This window comes from Erinaceus europaeus, chromosome 16, assembly GCF_950295315.1.
Source record: "Erinaceus europaeus chromosome 16, mEriEur2.1, whole genome shotgun sequence".
Taxonomy (NCBI): domain Eukaryota; kingdom Metazoa; phylum Chordata; class Mammalia; order Eulipotyphla; family Erinaceidae; genus Erinaceus; species Erinaceus europaeus.
The window spans coordinates 54,847,272-54,862,985 of NC_080177.1; the positions used below are offsets into that span (position 1 = coordinate 54,847,272).

At 38.7% G+C, this 15,714-nt stretch overlaps 1 protein-coding gene across 1 annotated transcript in view; it reads left to right on the plus strand.

Moving 5' to 3' along the window:
* AQR (aquarius intron-binding spliceosomal factor) overlaps positions 1-15,714 on the plus strand; it is a 97,839-nt gene that overhangs the window by 35,818 nt on the left and 46,307 nt on the right. Inside the window, exons 11-16 of the mRNA XM_007521693.3 lie at positions 460-576; positions 2,767-2,880; positions 6,766-6,869; positions 9,149-9,251; positions 12,869-12,989; positions 13,623-13,764. Coding sequence (XP_007521755.1) covers positions 460-576; positions 2,767-2,880; positions 6,766-6,869; positions 9,149-9,251; positions 12,869-12,989; positions 13,623-13,764 — 701 coding nt within the window. The remainder of the gene's footprint in view (positions 1-459; positions 577-2,766; positions 2,881-6,765; positions 6,870-9,148; positions 9,252-12,868; positions 12,990-13,622; positions 13,765-15,714) is intronic.

Below are 15,714 nucleotides of genomic sequence, written 5' to 3' on the forward strand. Positions count from 1 at the left end.
GAACATGCACTCAATCAGGTAGGCCACCACCTGGCGCCCAGAACTGTATATTTAATCTTGTAATAAGCTATTGATAACAAATAAAAGATATTTAAAATGCAAAAAATATCTTACCGAGTTTCTTTTTTTTTTTAATTGGTGATTTAATACTTATTTACAAAATTAAAAGCTAATAGGGGTATAATTCCATAACGTTTTCACCACCAGAGTTCTGTGTCCTCATTCTCTCCACTGAAACTTGTAGAAGTTTTCTCATGGTCACACCTAGGGGTTGCCTTTCTGTCTAGAACCATTGAGTTCACATCATGAACCTACCCCTCTGTTTTGGTTTGAGATCAGTGTCCTCTAGGAGGATGGAGGGGGCTTTATGTTTGATTACTGTTTCTGAGTGAAATACCAATAAACTTTAGCTTGACAGAATACCTTCAAGCTGATTGCTTTGGTCTTTACTCTTTCTAGGCTCTGCTCCCTACAAGACGCTGGTTTAATACCATCCTGGATGATTCGCACCTTTTAGTTCATTGTTACCTCTCCAATCTTGTTCATCGGGAAGAAGATGGCCATCTTTTCTCCCAGGTGATCACTGATAACGGAACATATTGTTTCCTAATTTTTCTTTTGTTTGCTATACATCTAGAAGCATCTTAACACAAAATAAAATTTGCTCCATATTGTGTTGACTAATGTAAATTCCGAATTAGAGACTCTAAAGTAAAATCAAGCAGTGAGGACTAGGGAGAAGAGTTCAAAGCACAGAATTCCTGCTTATGGTCTCAATAGTTAGTCCCTGGTACTATATATACCAGAACTTCTGCTTGCTCTCATATTTTTCTCTCAGTACCTCTCAAAGTAATTAAAAACAAGCCACACACACAAAGAAAAGAGGAAAGAAAAAAGAAAAAATTGTTACCCAAGAAACATAAAATTAAATTTCAACATACAAAACGAATGCATTCTTGCTCGTGGTTTATAGTAGTTTTATATTATAATTTTTTGTTCATGTGCTTTTATTACTGAACTGAATTATAATTTTGGTGATGTAGGCCCCCAACATATATATTTTCATTTTATGTCAGTAGTGACTATGGAATATAGTAGACTATCAGCATTAATTTCAAATAAACTGCCATAATACACCTGGAACTCTTTTAAAAACATAATAATATGGTGGCAGGCAGTTAGGAGCATGAAAGTATCTATATATACACTTAGTTTGCTGCCTGGGCTTGAAAGAAAAAGTATTCATGTTTCTCATTTAGGAGCAAAAGATAGCGTACCTCTAATACCTACCTTCCAGTGAGATCATAATTAAAGATATAATTTTTTGTATTTGCTTATTTTAAGAATTAATTTTTGTTTCTATAAGCATTCCTTTTTTTCTCACTCTCTCATTAAATTTTTGTCATTAAGTTGCCACGTGTACTCAAACATTAAAATCCTCTGTGATTCGCCATAGTTTATAGATTTGGCATGAAAGCAGCCAGTTGACTCTTTGGTGCTGCTGGCCCAGAAGGAAAGTCGGCCTTCATTAGTCAGCAAAACAGAGACTGCCAAGAGGAGTGAACAGCTTAGCTTTCCCCACCTTGATGTTCTCTCCTATTAGGAGCTACATGTATTTAGAATTCCCACTTAGGAATTCTAACGTCATACAGAAATTTCTATATAAGTAGTGAAATAAAAGACCTCAGGAGTTCCCATGAGTGGCATAGCTCAATAAATTTGTGGTGGCATGGTATAGCTTTGAAAGAATCTTTTTCATTAAAATTTATATACACAGTGGAATACTACTCAGCTATTAAGAATGACGAAGCCACCTTCATCTCATCTTGGATGGAACTTTAAGGCGTCATATTAAGTGAGATAAGGCAGAAGCAGAAGGATGAATATGGGATGATCTCACTCACTGGCAGAATTTAGGAAGCAAGAACAAAAGGGAGGGAGTCGGGTGGTAGTGCAGTGAGTACGAAGCACAAGGAGGCATAAGGATCCTGGTTCGAGCACCTGGCTCCCCCACCTGTAGGGGAGTCGCTTCACAGACAGTGAAGCAGGTCTGCAGGTGTCTTTCTCTCCCCCTCTGTCTTCCCCTTCTCTCTCCATTTCTCTCTGTCCTATCCAACAACGACGACATCAATAACTACAACAATAAAGAAACGGGCAACAAAAAAAAAGGGAATAAATAAATATATTTTTTTAAAGAACAGAAAAGGGAAACAAAGTACATCTTGGGCTGATTTGGTATATTGCACCAAAGCAAAGGACTCTGGGTGGGGAAGGGGGACAGGGAGAGGGGTGAAGTGAGAGTGGGCTTTCAGGTCCCAGTCCATGATAATGGACCTAATCTGGAGGTGAGTGTTTTGTAGACACCTGTCTTGGTGATATGAGAAATTGTGCCCATGTGTCAACAACTGTACTGTAAACCATTCACCTTCCAATAACAAAATAAACAGGAATATCTGGATTTAAACTGAAAAAGAAAAAAAAAATGCTTTCATTTTATTAGATCTTTAACATCTCTCTAGTATTGTGGCTGCAGTTACACTTTATCTCTGTAGAAATAAACCATGCATATGAAATAGACTTAATAACTGACTTAAAAGGCCCAGGCTTTAATTTCACATAAACTTTGGGGAGTATGTGCTGCACTGTTTACACAGTTTCTTAGCATTTCCAAGGATGAAGGTACGTGAACTTACGTGTTGTTTTTAGTAGAACTGTGCTTTTCTGATCTTGTGTTCACAGTGTATTAATTTAAATGTATGCTTTCAGCTTTTGGACATGCTGAAATTCTATACTGGTTTTGAAATTAATGACCAGACTGGAAATGCACTGACAGAGAATGAGATGACTACAATTCACTACGATAGAATTACTTCTCTGCAGGTAATGGAAATGTATGAGAGCCTTGGTGTCTGCTCCATAAATGCGGGTCACACTACAAGTCGGGTTTTATGTGATGGAGAGAGAATAAAAGTAGTATATTAAGAGTTTTTTAATTTAAACTGCTAAAATATTGCTAATTCTGATCAATTTGTGGAGGGGGAGTGTTTTGTCTCATAGTACTCAATCCTGAGAATCATTTTATTTACTTACATTTGGTGCTCAGAAATAGTAATTACTGGGCCAGTTTTCTGCTTTTCACTATCAGTTTCAAGGCCACAGAGTGTAGAGCATTTGCCTTGTGTGTGTGAGAATCTGGACTCACTCCCTAGCACTGTGTAAGAAGTACAGAGACAAATGGGTAGAATTTCATGGGTGATGGGTAGTACTTCAAATGAAGACTGTGCCTGTGTGTTTGTGTGTGCGCATGTGCATTTGTTACCATGCTCAAGGACCTTGGTTCAAGACTCCAGTCCCCAGCTGCAGGAGGGGAACTTCATGATTGTGAAGCAAGTGTTGCGGTTATTTCTCTTCTTTTTTTTACTTATATTTTATTTTTTTATATTTATTTGTTTGTTTTTCCCTTTTGTTACCCTTGTTTTTTATTGTTGTTGTTATTGATGTCGTCATTATTAGATAGGACAAAGAGAAATGGAGAGAGGAGAGGAAGACAGAGAGGGAGAGAGAGACAAACACCTGCAGACCTGCTTCACTGCCTGTGAAGCAGCCGGGGGCTCCAACCAGGATCCTTAAGCCAGTCCTTGCTCTTTGCACCATGTGCGCTTAACCCACCCACTGTGCTACTGCCTGACTCCCAGTTATTTCTCTTCTTTCTCCCCTAATTTCTTTTTTGTCTTTTGTTTTAATTTTACTTATTTATTCCTTTTGTTGCCCTTGTTTTATTGTTGTAGTTATTATTGATGCCATCATTGTTGGATAGGACAGAGAGAAATAGAGAGAGGAGAGGAAGACAGAGCGGGGGAGAGAAAGAGAGACCTGCAGATCTGCTTCACCATTTGTGGAGCGACTCCCAAGTCGGAGCTGAACCTGGATCCTTCCGCCGGTCCTTGTGCTTTGCGCCACATGCGCTTAACCCACAGCGCTACCACCTGACACCCTTCTCTCTTAATTTTTATCTATCTGCACATAATAAATGAAGAATTGAGCCTGGAAAATGGATCCACAGTAGAGTGCATACATGAGAACACATTCATTTTGATATCTGGCACTACATTAAAGCAAAGAAAGAGGTGTGTGTGTGTGTGTGTGTGTGTGTATGTGTGTGTGTTTTATTTTGTTAGTCTTTCAAGATATGACAATGTATGTGTAAACTTGCAATTTTCAGGTAAAAATAAAACTTAGGAGCCAGAGAGATAGTTCACTGGATAGAACACCTGCCTTGCCACGGACACAGCCCAACTTCCAGCCCCGTGCAAGAAGTTCCAGTATTGTGGTGTTCCTACTCTTTCTCTGAGTGCAAAAGGTGGTACAAAAATGGCAAGACCACTCTTTCAGTAGACTCCAGCTCCCCCCACACTCCCTAAAAAAAGTTTAAGGAACTGAGATTTGCCACTGGAGCTCAGATACACCTTCCTCCAAATTCCTTTGCTTTCTAGAAAGTTCCTGATCTCATTGCTCGTGAACTCCTTTTCCTTTGGTGACCCAAGATTTTACTTGTCATTGTAAAGTTATTCATTTCTTTCTGTTTGATTCTTTTTATTTTATTTTATTTTTATTTTTTAATTTTTTCACATTTATTTATTCTCTTTTGTAACCCTTGTTTTATTGTTTTTGTTTATTGATGTCATTGTTGTTGGATAGGACAGAGAGAAATGGAGAGAGGAGGGGAAGACAGAGAGGGGAGAGAGAAAGATAGACACCTGCAGGCCTGCTTCACCACCTGTGAAGTGACTCCCCTGCAGGTGGGGAGCCGGGGCTGGAACCGGGATCCTTCCGCCAGTTCTTGTGCTTTTCACCACCTGTGCTTAACCCGCTGCGCTACCACCCAACTTCTGTTTGATTCTTTTAAGATAAAGATTCAAACTTCAAACTACCTCTAGTAAGCAGTTCCACTCTCTCAAGAAATCTCTATTTTCCTTCCCCAAAGTAGAACTTAGGTATCCCAGTGCTAAGAACGTCTTGGAGGGATGGGAATATGTTCACTCTACCACCTCAAAAGTCTTGTCTTACCTCTTCTTGAATCATTAGTGTTTCTGTTCTGCATTTTCCCTTGAAGTGGCAAAATTTATGTAGGATGTGGTTCTCTTGGCACAAAGCCTATCTGCTCCTGAGGAGCTTAACTGGCTCCTGCTGACAAGGTCTCACTCTTGTTGAAGGTATAGAGCTCTCTCCTGGGAGCTCACTTCCACTTACTGTGAGTTTAGGTCAAGATCAGCCTTGGGTTGTAGTGACCCCATGGCAGACTAGCCCATCAACTTGGCGCTCAGCTGTGTCATCAGCTCCGGGACACATGAGGACCTCTGTCTGAGTCTTCTCTAGGCCACGTGAGCATTAAAGAGGATAGGCTATTCTCACACACCTCTGCCAACTCACCACGACATCATGATTTCTGTCTTCTGACAGCTTTTTGTCTTGTGTTGGTGAGGGTGCTAGCCTGCAAAGTCCTCATCTGTTAGAGCTTCAAATTCAAGCAAGGCACAAGCACACTATCCTTTTGGCCTCTCCCTCAAACTGTTCCTGCAGTGAGAATTTCCCTTGGTGTCTTCTAGTTTTGTTAGGCCAGTACTTTTTGTATGTTTTTTTTTTTTTTTTAAGATTTTATTTATTTATCAGAAAGACAGGAGGAGAGAGAAAGAACCAGACATCAGTCTGGCACATGTGCTGCCAGGGATGGAACTCAGGACCTCATGCTTGAGAGTCCAAAGCTTTATCATTGTGCCACCTCCCGGACCACTTTTTTTTTTTTTCTTTTAACCAGCTCCTGGTTGTGGTGGTGCGGGGGATTGAACCTGAGACTTTGGAGCCTCAGACATGAGAGTCTGCTTTGCAGAACCATTATGCTATCTACCCTCTACCTAGCACAGTGTTTTTATTAGCACATCCCTTTGGATGCCAGCTTTCCTCTCTCCGGGAATGCAGATGTCAGCAATCTAAGGATATCAGAATTTAGACAACCTCCTCCCTCCCCAAGCCCACGTTAGAGGGCCCTGCTTACGTGGGGCTGCCAGTGCAGAGCAGTTCATAGGCTTTTTTTTAGAGCCTGTTAGAGATGGAAGTCCTGGAGAAGTGCTTCTGCTGATTCTGGTGACAGACCAGCTGCTCTCCACCTTTTTGTATGTTTTTATAAAGTCCCTCCCCCCCTTCTGTCAATGAAACTGGCTTTCATGGTTATTGTTAATTATACTTAAACTAGAGTTTTAGAAATAAAATACTGAACATTGACTCTACTTTTGCATTCTTACTAGCAACACTTAGACCTGGGCTATGTTAGCAGATCTCAGTTTTACATTTTCCTAGTAGTGTTGAGTACTTCTGACTGAATAATACAGAAATCATGTTTGAGAAGCATGCAAGAGAAGTGTATTAATATTTAAATGGGGAGTCGGGCGGTAGCACAGTGGGTTAAGCGCAGGTGGCGCAAAGTGCAAGGATTGGCTCAAGGATCCGGGTTCCAGCCCCCGGCTCCCCACCTGCAGGGGAGCCGCTTCACAGGCGGTGAAGCAGGTCTGCAGGTGTCTATCTTTCTCTCCCCCCTCTGTCTTCCCCTCCTCTCTCCATTTCTCTCTGTCCTATCCTACAATGACGCCATCAATAACAACAACAATAAAAAACAAGGGCAACAAAAGGGAACAAATATTTTTTTAAAAGATATTGTAGTTGTGGCATTAAAATATAGACATTAGTTATTGACTTCTTGTTCTTTTCTAGAGAGCTGCTTTTGCACATTTCCCTGAACTCTATGATTTTGCTCTCTCAAATGTGGCAGAGGTGGATACTCGGGAATCCTTGATCAGATTGTTCGGACCTCTTAGGTAAGGCATCCAAAGGAAAGCTGTATATTCTTCTTTTTTTTTCACCATAATTTTGCTTTTCATTTTGACTTTGAATCTTTTTTGTACTCCCTTAAGTGACATCACTTGTACTGGACATAGCTCTTTGCTACCATTTGGATTTTGTTTGTTTGTTGTTGTTGTTGTTGTTGAGGCTTTATTCCTCCAGGCTGACTTTTTTCACACACAGACAGAGAGGAGAGAGAAACCACAGCACTGAAGCTTCCTCTCGTGTGTTCAAAGACTGGGTTTGAACCTGGGCTGCGTGCTTAACAAAGCAGGGACCTTCCCAGATGAGCTATTTTGTGAATCCAAGGGATTTTTTTTTTTCTTTTTAATGTTCTGCCAGAGTTTTATCCAGGATATCTCATGCATGTGCATTATCACCCATTGAGAGCCAGGTGGTGGACCATCTGGTTGAGGGTACATGTTCTAATGCTCATGGACCCATGTTCAAGCCTCTGGTCCCTACCTGTAAGGGAAAAGCTATTTAGTGAAGCAGTGCTGCAGTGTCTCCTGCTCCATCTCTCTCTCTTCTTTACCTCACATTATCTGTCTCTGATAATAGATAAAAATAATTATTTTTTTTTAAATGAGCAAGTGAAAGTGAAAGAAGAGAGACAGAGGGAGAGCAAAGCACCACTGCACCATCCATGAAGTTTCTTTCACTATATTTGCTATTAAAAGGTGTTTGATATTTGACTCACTTAAATATAATCACTCATTCTCTCTTTTTCTTTCTCTTTTTTACTTTTATTAATTTTTGAATGAGACTTTAGCTCTGTTCAAAAATTGCTCTAGCATATGTGGTACCAGGGACTGAACACTTCTATGTATATGAAATTCACTACACCCACCACCAAAGTTCCAGTGCCACCCTGCCAAAAAGACTCCTCTCCCTCCTTATCCCTTCCAACCATCTCCTCCTATAATCACCTGAGTTTTCATGGAATAAGAATTTTTTTAAGACTTTTTAAAAAAATTTTTTAAAAATATTTATTTATTCCCTTTGGTTGCCCTTGTTGTTTTATTGTTGTAGTTATTATTGTTGTTGTTGATGTCATCGTTGTTGGATAGGACAGAGAGAAATAGAGAGAGGAGGGGAAGAAAGAGGGGGAGAGAGAGACACCTGTAGACCTGCTTCACTGCCTGTGAAGCGACTCCTCTGCAGATGGGAGCCGGGGCCTCGAACCGGGATCCTTACTCCAGTTCTTGTGCTTGGTGCCACCTGCGCTTAACCCGCTTAACCTGCATTACCATCCAACTCCCGAACTTTTTTTTTTTTAATTGACAGTTTACTTTTCTGCGTTTGAGTGAAACCATTCAGTAACTGCCTTTTACTTTCTTGTGCTCACATAATCACCTCTACTTCTGTCTGTTTTACTCAAAAGGCTCCATTTCACTGGTTTATTTTAATCTATAATTGTATATGTGTTATTCCATTATGTATATTCCCACAGTTCCTTTGTGCATTCATCTGTGGGTGGCCATTTATGTTGATAATGTGTTTTGACTTTATAGTGATTTGCTATAAATATAGGTGTGCATATATCCTTTTGAATTAGCAGTGTTCTGACAAAAATAACTAGCAAACAAACTGATCTATATCTCCAATTCCCAAATAGTGTTTCATGGGGGCCAAGTGGTGGCGCACCTGGTTGAGCGCACATGTTACAGTGTGCAAGGACCCCAGTTCAAGCCCCTGGTCCCCACCTGCAGGGGGAACGCTTTGCAAGTGGTGAAGCAGGGCTGCAGGTGTCTCTCTCTCTCCCTATCTCCCCCTTCCCTCTCGATTTCTGACTATCTCTATCTAATAAATAATAAAAAAGAAAGTCTTTTAAAAAAATAGTGTTTCATATCCTTCAGATAGATACCATTTATGATCCTACCACTGTAGAATCATAAGCTGTTTCCCTTTTAGAATTTTTAGGGAACTTTTATACTGTTATCCAGGCTCTTCCAGTTTACATTCCCACTAAGACTGTACCAGAGCTCATTTTTCTCCACATCCTCATCAATAGTTGTTTCCAATCTCATTGGCTTGGGCCTTTCTCACAAGTGTGAGGTGGTAGCTCATTTTAGTTTTGATTTGCATTTCCCTAGTAATGATAATGGTGTGTTCATTTTGGCCCACATATCTGTAGGTCATACACATATTTTTGGAGAACATCTTTTTTAGGCAAAACTCTAAGTCACTGTTAAAATTACATGTTACAAAGTAAAGTGAATATATTCGCATCTGAATTTTCTTTATTCTGCAGTTCAAATACACTCCACCAGGTGGCATCATACCTTTGCTTGCTACCCACTCTTCCTGAAAATGAAGACACAACTTTGGATAAAAAATTTCTTCTAGAATTACTGGTAAATATGGTCATTTGAATTTCACATGTAGTTTCTGTTATCTTTTTCAGTCTTTCTGAAATATGTAGATTGGCACAGTGGTTTTTTTTGTTTTGTTTTTTGTAAGGCATCAGATATATCCTAACCGATTTGTAGTTCTATAATTTGATTTTGTCATATTTATTACCGTATCCAGCTCTTTTTATCTTTTAGAATGTTTTATTTATGACAAAGAGTCATAACATATAAGAATTTTTAAGCAACTTCCTTGTTGGTTACTAGCTTTAGGTATTGGGAATAGTTGACCCTGCTTTTGCATTTAAAAGGTGACAGTTATACAGGCACACACAGACAATCCATCTGTATCCCTACCTTTGTACTTTTAAAATGCATCATTTAAATATTTCAATATTAAATTCAGTATCTTGAGCATGTTTAGAAATAGGATAAGCTATTACTGATTTGTTGGTTGCAGAAGCCCAAGGGAGCTCCCAGTTTGTTTGGGAAATGAAGAATTTAGTTCTTGAATGAATATATTTTTGATCATTTAATTTTTAATTAAGTTTTAATTTATCTTGAGAGAGATCAGAAACTACTTCACTATTTTAAGCAGTACTGGGCATCAATCCCAGGAATCAAACCACTCAGCCATCTTCCCAGCACTAAACCTGAATCTGTTGAGATAAGTGTTAAGTTCATAACAAAATTGAGGAAAAGAGAGCTACTTTATTTTTCAACTTTAAAAAATTAGTTCAACAACAGGAGGGTATCTAGTAGTGAAAATATTTGATTAAAATGTATATACTTTAAAAGATAAAGGGTGCCATCAAACTAGCCTCCGAAAGATGTATGTTCCCAACAGAATGTTACCCTAATGTTTTTGTTTTTGTTTTTGTTTTTGCCTCCAGGGTTATAACTGGGGCAAATCCACTGCTCCTGGAGGCTATTTTTCCCATTTTGTTGCCCTTGTAGTTGTTGTTATTGTTGTCATAGCTGTTGTTATTGAATAGAACAGAGAGAAATGGAGAGAGGAGGAGAAGACAGAGAGGGGGAGAGAAAGATATACACCTGCAGACCTGCTCGAACCAGGATCTTTACACTAGCCCTTGCGCTTTGCACCATATGCGTTTAACCTGCTGCGCTACCACCCAGCCCCCTACCCTAAGCTCTTATCAGCACTGGGTGTTTTGAATCTTTCTAACTTTTTCCCCTTCTGGTTGGTAAAAGCATAATAGCTTATTTTAAGTTTTCATTTTCTCACTGCTGGAAGGTTAAAGCCTGTGTTTCAGACATTTTTATACCCATAAACACATATTTTTTGCTGTGTGTGTGCGTGTGTGTATGTATTCATAATATTTTACATGTATACAATTTAATGTTTAAATCCCACCCTATTAAACTTTTAGTATAGGGTGTACAATACAGCTCTTTATTGTAGGAAAAAATATAGCATACTGGTGTTGGGAAATGACAGGAAACTATTTGCAACAGGTGTTTTAAGCCTGGTGACAGTTGTTTAAGTGCTATTTGGGGGAGAAATCCTTGGGAAGGTTTTTTGAATTAATTTGAGCATTAAAATACTTGACATTGACCTGTCTTGAGTGACCATCTTGGCATTCTTTCTTACAAATAGCTTCATTGTTTCTGACTGCAAATGCTTTCTTAAAAAAAAAAAAAAAAAAAAAAAAGCCCCCCCCCTTTTTTCTTTTAAACAGTGTAGAAATTTTTTATTAAAGTAGGACTTGGGGTGATAAATAAGTCTTGCTAGGGAAAGAATTTTTTTGTTTGGTAGTTTGTTTTTGTTTGGATTCACAGCTCTTACTGGTGGAAATAGTTCTTAGCATAACATTGACCCTTAGGGGCTAGATAATGGCACACCTGGCTAAGTACATGTGTGACCATGTGCAAGGATCCAGGTTCAAGTCCCTGGTTCCTACCTGCAATGGGAAAGCTTCATAAATGGTAAAGCAGAGCTACAACTGTCTCTCTCCCTCTGTTTCTCTTCCCTCTCAATTTCTCTTTGTCCTATCATCTAAAGTAAATAAAGTCAATCAAAAGTTGATCCTTTGCTATTTTAAGATTTTATAGCTAAAATTTCAAATACTGTAGTGTTTATCAAAACCATGCTAGCTAGCATATTCTCTTAAGTATATTTTTCTTATGTGGCTACCATAATGTTATCTCCAAAGATATACTTACATTTTTTCCCCTCTAATAATTGTTGAATCATGTTCAAAAACCAACCAGTTTGCCCAAGAAGCTTATTCCCAGCTAGAGCTCATTACTAGGGTCCTCTACAAATACAACTCTTCAAGATAGTGAATGCTTTTCCAGCAGGTTTGGAGGGATAAGTGTTTCATGGACTCCACCAAGCACAAGAGTTGTTCTCCCAGCAAATGCCACCCTTATACTTCAAATAGTTATACCCAAAGAAAATAAGTTGAAAACTTCGTGTTGCCATAGCTTTGTCTGTGTATCCCCTCACTTTCCCAAGGCTTTGAATGGTCTGATATCCAACGTATGATATATATGTTGAATTAAGTATTATTGTTTGTGTGTCATGTATCTTTCCTAAAATAAGTGTCATTATGAAATAGTATGTGATACATTTCTCAAATTTATCATTTTAACATCTGTTGGTCAGGTAACAAGCAAAATAAACTTCAGCTTCTATTTAAACAGGTTTCTGTATTTGAGCTGGATAATTGTAATAGTGAAATTAGGAAGGTACATAGTTATTAAATAGAATTCTCTTAGTTACAAAGGAGATGACTTAGGGCAGGGGTTTAGATAACTTTTTTTTTAATTTATTTTTTTATTGGGGAATTAATGTTTTACATTCAACAGTAAATACAATAGTTTGTACATGCATAACATTCCCCAGTTTCCCATTTAACAATACAAGCCCCACTATGTCATTTATCATCCTTAGATAAATTTTCATATGATTGTTTAGATAATATAAGAATGAAAACTAACCTAAAATCTAGGGTCTTTTTTTTTTTAAGTTCTTTGTATATGCCAGGTACTCTTGACACTCTTACAGTATTCTATTTCATTTTCATTGAAATACCTAAGAGCTAAGTAGCAATCAGTCTTACTGAAAAGGTAATCAAGACAAGGAAATATGAACTAATCTACCCAGTATTTGCATAGCTCATGGTGGAGGTGTTTGGAGTAGAACTCAGGTCTTTCTAATTCTGAAGCCCATCATGACTGATATCTTTTTTTATGTTTGATTTATTGGACAAAGAGGAGCATTTAACAAAAATAACTGGAAAACATAAAACTTCTCATTGTATGGTGAATTCTCCCACAAATTTATTTTAAAATTTTTTCCTGTGGTTAAGTGCACACGTTATTAAGATCAAAGACCCAGATTCAAGCCTGTAGTATTCACAAGTGGTGAAGCAGAGCTGTAGATGTCTTTCTTTCTGTCTCTGCCCCCCACCCCACACACACACCCTGTAGTTGGGGAATCAGAGCTCAAACCGGGGGCCTTTGCACATGGCAGTGTATTTGCTCAACCTGGTGTACCACCACCCAGCCTCTTCCTTCCCTCTTTCTTTCCCCCTTTCATAAATATTTTTTTTATAAAAAGGATGCTTCTAACTTACTGCATGAACTTGTTCTTTCAGGTATCTCGTCATGAACGTCGAATATCTCAGATTCAGCAATTGAACCAGATGCCTTTGTACCCAACTGAGAAAATCATATGGGATGAAAATATTGTGCCAACTGAGTACTATTCTGGGGAAGGTATGGTTAAGGAATACAGAATGCAGGTGTACCCTGAAACTTAGGTTTGTCATATGTCACATACAGTTTGCTATATGTAACTGAAAACATACCTATACATTAGGATAATTTCCTGCTGCCTTTAACTTTAGAAGCTAGAAATGATTTGGTATTTTGGCTGGTTGGTATTTTCTTAGAATTCTTATTAAATTTCTTCGGACCATCATTGTGTGTGTGTGTGCGCGCACGCGCACACACCTGTGTCTTGAGAAAATGAGCCTGAGATGGTAAAGCCAGGACCTCACCTCACAGTTCTCAGGGCCACATTTTCACAAGATAGATGTCAGTACACCTCACCACTCATCAAACCATCTTCCTCCATCATGGAGTACTGAGTCCCCAGTTCTGTCTTAGCAACATCCCCCTCCCTTCTCCTTTTTTAATTCCCAGATCTGCTGAGATAGACCACAGTCCAATAAAGATAATACTCTTTATTGGCACAGTAGTAATTATTGGAGATAGACTGTTATAGTATAATATACATATTAAGTTTTCATGCTAAATTTTGTCATAGGCTGAATTTCTGGTGGCATTATTTATTCAGATTTAGGACAATTTTTGAAATTACTTGATAAGTGTCACTTTCTTTTACAGGTTGTCTTGCACTTCCTAAGTTAAATTTGCAGTTTTTGACTCTTCATGATTATCTCCTGAGGAACTTTAATCTCTTCCGCTTAGAATCAACTTATGAAATCAGGCAGGACATCGAGGATAGTGTCAGCAGAATGAAGCCATGGTTAGTAAATTGGTTTCACCTTACTGATTTATAGAAAAATGCACATGCAAGCAGTGACACTTTTGTAAGAAACCTCCAACCGTATTTAAAACTTACCTACAATATGATGTATTCACTCTTTGGGAAAAAATCCCTTGTAATGTGAATTAGAATATATCAGATGTGCTAAAGTATAAAACGTGTTATCTATATAATTGGGAGTGGGGTCAGGAACTGGCATTAAGGGAGAAGAGGAGTAATGTGGAGGTGGGTGTGTTGGATGCTAATGGAAGGGTAAGAGGAGAAGGTATTGTTTGACCTGTTGACTTGTACTAGCGCAGGACAGTTAGGTCCTGGAAGATAGAGTTATTTTACTGCTCCAGCTACTCTGGTGCCTGTTACTAGTCTCACTTAGCCTCTGTGAAGCCCCTGGCTGGAGAAAGCAGTGTTGCTAATAGTGCCCAGAATAGAACCCTGGAAAGTTTTCCCTTCCCTTCAATCCATAATTGATTTTGAAGACACTACATCAGCAGGGTTGACATTTAGGTCCATTTGAGCAAATCTCATTATTTGAAGAACTCTTTAAATTCAGCTACCCACTTGCTAGTTTATGTCTAGCATTCCTGTAGCTGAGAAAGGATTTCCATTTTAATTATTGTAGACAGCTCTGCTTTATGAGATCTGTGAAGGAGAGCTCTGTTTTGTAGACATGGCTGGCTGGGCAAAGGCTTAGTTAGCTCACTATTTCATTCTAGATGTGGAATTGACGGAGACATTTTGAATCAACAGTGACTGTAAGCAAGTAAAACTGATTACATCAAGTGGATGTTTATTATACTATATATAGTATATATACTACTATAGTATATATACTACTATATAGTCACACCATGTATGTACCTACAGTGGTACTGCATTCTTTAAGAAAAGCTTGACATCTTTTGGATGTGAGCCGATTCAGCAGGTATCATCTAGGCTTCTGTCCTTGCCCTTTTCTGAGCACTGCATGGACACTGTGATTATGGTCTGTGTTTTTCACTTCCTCATTTCATTTCATACACAGTTCTATTTTTTAATTAATTATAATGTGAAGTTATTTTGGGTGAGCTATAAAACACAGCATAAAGTATTTTTGACTTAATAATCAGTTGAGTCAGTAGGCAGGCTGGCTAACTGGGGGATTTGTATCCTCACTGGCTGATCCTCTCTGCCCACAGCTTTGCTGAAATTATTGCCCATTGTTTGGACCCCGGGGGAGTGTTTGATAAAAAAGCTTCCTTTATCTATGATTACCTTACATTTCCATGCTCGGATTCTGACCATTTTATGGCTGGTGAAATAGTTTACTTGGACAGTGTGCTGCCTTGCCATGTGTGAGACCCAGGTTGGAGCTCGGCCTCTGCCAAATGCTCTTGTCTGTCTGTGCCTAAAAAAAAATTGAGTAAAAGGAAAAGGATTTTGGCTATTTTGCAAACTAGGATTTATGAACTAGCTCCTCATCTGGAAGAATTCCCTTGTTTTATTTAAATGCCAAACAAACCAGAAATACTTGTGATCTTAAATGCAAAAAGAAAATGTTTTTTTCCTACATTATTTTCTGCTGGTGAAGAAGCCACTTTTTAGAAGTTTTTCATCTACACTTATGATAAGAAATTTTTCTCAGTTTTTATTCACAATTGTTTATTGTTGATAACTGCTCAGTATAAGATCTGTAACGACTTCTGTTCCACTGCTCCGGGCAGCCATTTTTTTTCTCCTTTCTTTTTTCCTTTCCTTTTCCTACTTCTTTCTTTCTCTCACAGAGATAAGTTGAGGGGGGAGATAAAGAGAGACACCTACAGACCTTCACCACTCATGAAAAACCCCCTCACCCTACTGGCGGGGAGTAGGGACTGGAACCCGGGTCATTGTGCATGGTAATGTGTGCGCTCAACCAGGTACACCACTGCCTGGCTGCCTCAATATATCCTT